The sequence below is a fragment of the Schistocerca cancellata genome, chromosome 3, assembly GCF_023864275.1.
Source record: "Schistocerca cancellata isolate TAMUIC-IGC-003103 chromosome 3, iqSchCanc2.1, whole genome shotgun sequence".
Taxonomy (NCBI): domain Eukaryota; kingdom Metazoa; phylum Arthropoda; class Insecta; order Orthoptera; family Acrididae; genus Schistocerca; species Schistocerca cancellata.
In genome coordinates, this window is record NC_064628.1 from 856,051,297 (window position 1) to 856,060,205 (window position 8,909).

The window sequence follows — 8,909 nt, forward strand, 5'->3', positions numbered from 1 at the left end:
CTCTTCAATAGTGGGTAGCAAGAAGGTGCTTGAAACATCAATGTAGGCCTGTGATGTGATAGCGCCACGCAAAACAACAAGGGGTGCAAGCCCCCTCCATGAAAAACACGACCACACCATAACACCACCGCCGCCGAATTTTACTGTTGGCACTGCACACGCTCGCAGATGACGTTCACCGGGCATTCGCCATACCCGCACAATGCCATGGGATCGCCACATTTTGTACCGTGCTTCGCCACTCCACACAACGTTTTTCCAGTGTTCAATCGTCCAATGTTTACGCTCCTTACACCAAGCGAGGCGTCGTTTGACATTTACCGACTTGATGTGTGGCTTATGAGAAGCTGCTCGACCATGAAATCCAAGTATTCTCACCTAACGGCTAACTGTCATAGTACTTGCAGTGGATCCTGATGCAGTTTTGAAATCCTGTATTTGGATTTCCTCGATAGATGACTGCCTATTACAGATTACGAGCCAATTCAAATGTCGGCGGTCTCTGACAGTCAACAGATGAGGTCGGCCTGTACACTTTCGTGCTGTACGTGTCCCTTCACCTTCCCACTTCACTACCACGTCGGATACAGTGGACCTAGGGATTTTTAAGACTGTGGAAATCTCGCGTACAGACGTATGAAACAAGTGACACCCAATCACCTGACCATGTTAGAATTCCGTGAGTTCCGCGGAGGGCAACAATCTGCTCTCTCACGATGTCTAATGACTACTAAGGGCCGGCCGCTGTGGTCGAGCGGTTCTAGACGCTTCAGTCCGGAACCGCGCTGCTGCTGCGGTCGCAGGTTCGAATCCTGTCTCTGACAGGGATGTATGTGATGTCCTTAGGTTAGTTAGGTTTAAGTACTTCTAAGTCTAGGGGACTGATGACCTCAGATGTTAACTCCCATAGTGCTTAGAGCCATTTGAACCATATTGACTACTGAGGTCGCTGATCGGAGTAGCTGGCAGTGGGTGGCAGCACAATGCACCTAATATGAAAAACGTATGTTTTTGGAGGTGTCCGGATACTTTCCATCACTTAACTCTCCTACAGACTAACATATTTAGATTTATACGATATTTGTTCGTAGTCGTAGGGTAAAAATGTAACATATTTAACACAATCATGTCATGGGCTATTCCGTACTGTTATGACACTCAATTTCGCAAGCAAGTCATTCGTTCCTCTGCTAGAGAGAAACTCTGCTAGTTTTCATACATTATCCTCATGTAGACCGTGTAACGGATTACGGTGACTTCTTTCATATTACATAGTTTTAGGAAGTCAAATTAAACACAATTCGGCCGTCAAATTTCAACCTTTTTTATTTGGCAACCAGTTTCAGCGCTTTACTGCACTATCTTCAGGCCCTGCACTGACGTGTAGGAAGAATCTACTTTGGTTGTGATCAAAACAGGGGCAAGCAACACTGGTATTAGTAGATATTTGCTATAGTGATCACTTCAACCATCACGTACCTGCAGGTGGTGACTGATGTGATCACTATAGAAAATACCTTCTGCGGGTTGTTCAGAGTAATAGACTCATCCTACCAGGGGACTCTAATGGGTGCCTGGAGAAGATGCACACACCTACTACGTTTTGACACAGCTATTGACCAAGAAGGATAATGGACTTCTAAAATATGTACAGTCCAGGTACTACAATGGCCTAGAAGGATCCTTGAGGTGATGTCCAGTACCGCTGGTTCTGACATAGCCTTTGACCATAAAGCATAATCTATTAAAATAACACGAGTGCTCCTAATAGTGGACTGCAGTAAGTTGCTCGAGACAACGCTCACTCTAATTTCGTTCTGAAGCAGCCATCCGGCAAGAAGCAGTGGGCTATAAAACGACTACAGACCATCATCTAGTGGACTTTAGTAGCTGTCTTCAGAATATGCTCACTTCCATTACTTTTTTTTTATGCAGCCATCAGCCAAGAAGTATAATACCCTATCGGAATGACTTAGAGTCCTGCACTGGTGAACTCTAGCAGGTGTCTTGAAATGATGTTCAGTTCTACTATGTTCTGACGTAACCGTCTTTTTAGTAGAATAATGGGCTATTGGAATGACTAGAGTAACTCCACTAGTGTACAGTACTGGGGACCTTGGGAAGATGGTCATTCCTAGTACGTTCTGAAGTAATCACCTGTAGTGCTGCAGTTTGATTCTTTACTCAAGAATGTTCTACTCACCTTCCACTGGTCTTCTCATGCAACACACGTTTTCCCTGAAGAAAAAAGGCCTTACTAAGCGTTTTACTGGTAATCTAGAGAAGCTGTAGTTGAGACTGGCCGCACTAAACGTATTTACTGGACGCAAAAAATTGTTTTCTAGTTCCATTTTGTACTAATTAGTAAATGAGAGAAAGTAATCTAATAAAAGTTTCAATATACTGTCCCATCTAGGACACCATTTCAACTGCCAAATCCAAATTAATTTTTAGTTAACATTACGACATTCGAAAGTAGATACACATTCACTCTCAATAGCCATCTGGGTACACAGCATAACCTATTACTGTAAAAGTACACCCCCCCCCCCCATCGGAGGTTCGAGTCCTCCCTCTGGAATGGGGGTTTGTGTTATCTTTAGCGTAAGTTAGTTTAAGTTAGATTAAGTAGTGTGTGAGCCTAGCGACCGATGACCTCAGGAGTTACGTCTCATAGGAACTTACCACAAATAGAAAAACACATACTGACTGTCTGTGAATTGCACGCTCGCTCAATATTGTACAGAGCGTTCATTTCAAACTGTCAGTTCTAGGTTACTGTGATGTGGTCGGAAAAGTGAGGTTACTTGTTAATAGTGGAAGTGTTATGTGTCAGAAGATATAGTCATCAGCTACAGAGGAATGAGAATCAGATACAAAACCTTCTGTGAAATACACTAGCAGCCATCGTATGTTGACTTCATAAAATTTATGTTACCAGCAACACTCACGAACTTTCAGAAAGGTCATAAATTTACATCATACTTCAAAAGACGCACACATTTAAGGGGATCAGATTAAATTTATTCAGAAGGCGAAAGACGACCATTTATACTACCAAACTACAAAAACAGTGCATACCGCACAGGTGTCCTTGCAGGATGCCTATTTATCAGTTTTCCAGGGTAACTAAAGTTACAGTATTTCATGTAATTATTCACCAAACAGAAAAATTTAAAACACTGCCGTAGCCTACTCAGTAAGAGGTACAATATTACGCTGAAGGTTTTTACGCAATAAGTCAAGTATTACAGCTAGAAATTGTGTACAGATCTTGAGGCAGGACACGCATACTCCCTAGACTATATTCATCCAGCATTTGAGATTGAGAGGACTTAGCGACTTCCAACAAACAATAAATACAATTTCAAACCTTTTCGAAACTGTTTTGTCGACCCCTGCCCTTCCCTCGCACCCTACCACAAAATAATGAAAGGAAAAATTGTAATCGCCTACTACTGATCATGTAGTAAAACTTCAACATGAGTCACCACTGACTGTATCTGCAAAACTACATCACTGTACTACACGTAGTTCAGAACGTGTCACTTCATAAACAAGAAGACGCGAGGAAAACGGAGCAGAAATTACTCACACTACACTCATTCATTCTTTGATAATGATAGTCATTTGCCACTGCTAACAGACTTCCGATATAATTTCAAACCTTTTCTATATATTTTGATTGTTTGTCGGTGAATATACTGTAATTAATACAATCCAACATAATTAGGGTTTTGAATCTTCAACCACAAACGTTTTACATGAATGGCGTCACATTTTTAACACATAAACAATGCAAGGGAGTTAGATTCTTCGAAGAATTTGGAAGTAGGGGTTTACCGGTGATAAAGCTAAAGCATCGGCGTGAAGTTAGTATAAGGCAGATCCTTCCTAAAATTTCCCATATAATAATGCAAAATGAAGAAAGTAAACTATTTTGGCCGTACCTGAAAAGCAATGGAATCGTCTTCGTGAGCAAGGTTTCGCATCGCTGCAGTTCCGCGTATGGCCGTGCAGACACTGGTTCGGTGCGCGACACACCGTTCATACTTTTTTCGCTCTAATACACCATCCACGCGGGTGTTAGTCGTAGAAGAACAGATAGTATATCGCATTTTATCACTCGTATTTCAAGAAAATGCGAGTACACCATTCCTTTTACTATTATGCCACTGTACTTCCCTATACTTATCTGCACGTCCACTTGTTTTCTTACAGTTACGTCTCCTGAAATATGTAAATATTCATGTCACAAAAGGCGCGCTATCGCAGGAAATGATTCATTGCCGGGAACTGTTAACAGTCGAGAAATCGACACACGTCTCCGTGCACGGTGTATCATTCCCCCACAACCGAATGGCATCACGCTCTTGAACTTATAAGTGTATACATAGAAGGTCTAGTATATAAAAGATTCTCTTCCAAAATTGCGGACGAAAGTATACAAATTGTTGCCTAGTAGAGAACTTTCTCCATCCAAACGAATTATAGAGCAATTTAGTGAAAAAACGCAGTCACAGGTAACATAGTGCGAAAGAAAAATTAGATAATTTTTATAGTCCGAGAAAGGATGCCAGTCCAGAACAGATTAAACAATCTTTATACGCATGATGATGTTACGTGCAGTGCACAGTGAGCGATATTTATTTGAAATTCTAAAAATGTTTGCTATTTATTTTAAAATACTAATATAGCAACTTGATTCATACCGAAATATTTCAGATCTATAAGACGCAAGGTCTCCAAATTATCAACGGAATCATAGTGTCTCACAGTAACATCAACTCATAGATTTTTGTTATTATGCACTTTAAACGAAATCATAGATGTTAACCTTTGGATCACAGTTACGTTTTTGATACGTGGAACTTCCGTATGTTGTAACAGACCTAAAATCTTAATATTCAGAAAAATGAGTTAAATAATTTAATTTACTTTAGCTATCATTAATGCACTTTTGAAGAATCGTTAATTACATCCACATCAATTTGTCTCCGTCTTCGTTTCTCTTTATCTAGTTTCGGGCCAGACAGTGATATCTATAGTAATTTTTCTTCTATAACTTTTGTCCAGTCTAGATTCCACCTCCTTGTACTGGTCTTGATCGAGTCAGTTCATCTCGCTCATTTTGTCACTCTTGCCCTCAAACTTTGCCTCCATAATTCATTTTGCTAATCTCTCTATTTCCCCTACTCTTCCAAGTTCTGTCATTCAACTTCTCTGTTCCAAGTTCCTTCCTAACATCTTCATTTCTCACTCTTTCACTCCACGTTAGTAGTAGGGAGATGACAGTGTCAGCGAAGTTTCGAAATCCAATTGCTGTCAAATTTCTAAGCAAATTAATGAAATTGATCAATTAACTAGGTTCATTCCCACCCACTCCACATACGCCCACCCATACCCTCACCCACACCCAAATGACATCATGTGTTTACCTTAGCCTGCATGTGGCTTCCCTGACCCTCACACCTCACCCCTTCCGTCACCTACACTATTGGCAGAAATTTAGAATTTTGGCAGGAATTTCGAATTTTTGCAGGAATTTCGAATTTTGGTGGGAATTTCTTTGTCCCAGAAATGCGCTCAGATCCCACCACACCATCCACCCGGGAATTGGCGGGAAACGTGTCGTTTCCTTCTGGATGGAAAGCCCAGGTGCACCCCCTCCATCACTTGGAAACTGTCCAGATGCAGGAGAGGAAGGTTAGATTAGTGTGTTTATTTGTTTTGGTTGGGAAACCGAAGTAAAGATCAGTCCTAATTATGTAATTAATCAAAAACATCAGTCCTAATTACACAAATATGTGCATAGAGCTACACAAGAACTGCCTAAAGTCGCAATACAGTTCAGAAATTGATGATAACATACATCTGGTGTTAGCCTGCTGGGAAAAACTTCACAGTACCACTCGAAACTAGTGGCAGATGCACTCAAACTCTACCCTTTTTTGTTTTCTTTTTGGGGAAATATTTTCAACTTGTGAGATACTGGTGTTGGACATAAAGGAGTGTAACCTGTAAAAATACAGTTTAGGACTGTATCTGTCACTGTTTTATGTCAGAGTTCGCTACAGACGCCTGACGCTGCAGTCCAGGTAACTGAAGCCAAAACACGCTACTGCAACTACAGAAAATGCTTCAGTGTTCTAATTACATATCGAAACTGTCGTGAAAAAACCAGCACTCGTAATGAATGGGTCATAATGTAACACATGTACTGGGGATAATCGTCAACCCAAAAGACTGCAGCTCGCCATTGAGGTAATGGTCCTTCACCAACACAAAAGCATTTATAGTCAGCCAAACAACAGGAGATAAATGGTGGGCCACCCCAAGTGCAACTTGTTTGTTCACCCCCCCGTGACAGAAGAACGGCTGCATGAAGCAACCATGCACCATGCTGGCAAGTGCCCAATATTTTGAGGGGGAACCACTACACATTAACAACTGTATTTGACGTACATAGCTCCTATAATCGAGCATCTATTAAAAAGGTAAACATGTCCTCTTTCCACAAAATAGGCGCAGCCCCTTTGCTTTTAGTTTTGCGAGCAATATCGGTGTAGCTATTACTTCAGCTGCAGGATACAATTCGCATCTCCTCCAACGAAGTGCACTGCTACCGATTACAGATGACCAAAATTCTTAGGTCGAGCTATACATCTCCTGTATATGTCCACCCTGCATAAAACTGGGAAGAAAAGCTTTCACTACTTTGATGCGAAAAATATCGATCACCATAGAATATCCCGTTGTTTCTAAAGCGTCATCAGAGTAAAGAAAAAGTGAGGATTTAAGCTCCGAAGAAAACACATCTATGTTAAGCAATTTCTTTCAGTTTGATGGACAAATTACACGGCCTGAGAGCGTCTTTCGCGTTCAAATCAGTGTCCATAAATAAACAGTCATGCACATGTGTATCACAGACATTTCAGAGACGTGAAATAACGTTACAGAATACAATTTTTCACACCATTTAATCACGTCTTGAAAAAAAACACACACACGCACAATTATTTTACGTTTGACAACAACAAACAATAATTCAAGAGGGCATTCCTGTTTTGTCTATATTGGCAGGTTCTGTTTTACCAATGCAATGCCGTATCACAGTGGCGTTTACAAAACAAATCATGAGAGACTGTCTTATAATGGAACCTCCTATAAGACTTTACTGTCTCTCTTTCTTCCAGTACATCGAAATAAAGTACTGTCAGCATGCTTACATTTGACAGCTTTGATCCAGAACTTACGTCTACCGATATGTGTGTAAAGTTTCTATCATACAGCAGATTCTTGCGTTCTAGCTTTGCAAGTAATTTGATCATCACAGCCTCCTTCACACAAGTTTCTCACATGTCGGGAAGAAACACTATCATTTCTAGGTTCCACAATGAGGTATAACTCAATTGGTGCCTACTTTATGATTAGAGGTTATGAAGTATGAAATGACATAGTACTTGCGGTAATACCTACTTTTAAACATGCAGTGGTCACAATGATAATAAAAACAGTAATGATCCCATGAAGACAGATACAGCCCATTTCTATTAGTTTTATGAGCAAAATCGGTGTATTTTGGAGAGAACTATCTACATTCAAACTTTAACCATCTGCACTGCCCCTTTAATAGAACCTCTTATAAGATATTACTGCATCTATCTCTTCAAATATACTGAAAAACAAATACTGTCTGTGTGTTGACATCGAGCATATTACATATAAATGTGCAGGTCACCAATGGTCGAAGTAGCTTGCACAGATGTGCGTAAATTTTTATCAATGGTACTGGAAAAGGACCTTATCCAACAGACCATCAATCACAAAAGAGGTTTCTTGTATTGTTCAGTCATAATCAGTTTAAAACATTGTTTTTTCAGCTCTAATGCATCCATGCAGTGTTGACTACAGCTCTGTACATCGCTTTACACATTGTTTTTCTACCATGACTTTGAGGACAGTGTCAGGAGCTAAACTGGCATTAACATATTTTGATCCATTGGTTCTCACAGAAAATTGAGCATCGCATCGTTTAAACTATGCAGCTTCCGCAATACACAGATTTGTAGAAATGAAACACAGACATGACATTTCTCACTGACAAGAATGTGGAAGACTTTGCAACATATGAAAACTGGAAGAGTCTGCGGCATTGTAGAGTGTTTCTAACAGCTATCTGAAGGTGATGAACTGTACAGTTAATCTCATCTTCCACAGTGATGGGGTAGTGGATGTCTCCGTGTTCTGTTTTGAAGATCATTGCCGGCCGCTGTGGCCGAGCGGTTATAGGTGCTTCAGTCTGGAACCGCGCGACCGCTACTCTCGCGAGTTCGAATCCTGTCTCAGGCATGGTTGTGTGTGATGACCTCAGGTTAGTTAGGTTCAAGTAGTTCTAAGTTCTAGGGGACTGATGACTCCAGATGTTAAGTCCCATAGTGCTCAGCCATTTGAACCTTATTTTTTAAGAGTATTGTTTTCTAATTTTACAGTGATTAATGTTTCAGTGTTGACCATTTCCGGAACGTGCCGTTCACACCATGAGTGAAGTAGTAGAAAAAAAGAGGTACCATTTTCTTATTGATGGAAAGAAAAAACATGTGAATCTGCAAATGAATGCCTGCAAACAACTGTTTGAAGATGATGACCTGTACATTTAATCTCATGCTCCACAGCGACAAGCAGCTGATATCTACTTTTCTGCCAAGGCTCTCTAAGTCTCAACCAAGTTGATGCCTGTCTATCATTATGTGGTAATCAGCAGCATACCATCAGACAGATGGTATGAGAAAGACACCGTTGGTATGGGATGATGTACTGTATTAAACACTGCAGTTGATAGTGTGATTAATTTAAGAATTTTACCAGTTGCTCCTTAATTTCAACTCCAACCAATGACGTGGCAGAAT

The 8,909-nt window shown here is 40.6% G+C and overlaps 1 protein-coding gene across 1 annotated transcript in view; it reads right to left on the reverse strand.

Annotated features, from left to right (window-relative positions):
• Positions 1–4,040, reverse strand: part of LOC126176609 (solute carrier family 22 member 7-like) — a 726,639-nt gene extending 722,599 nt beyond the window's left edge. Inside the window, exon 1 of the mRNA XM_049923769.1 lies at positions 3,951–4,040. Coding sequence (XP_049779726.1) covers positions 3,951–3,992 — 42 coding nt within the window. The 5' untranslated portion in view covers positions 3,993–4,040. The remainder of the gene's footprint in view (positions 1–3,950) is intronic.
• Positions 4,041–8,909: the final 4,869 nt, after the last annotated feature.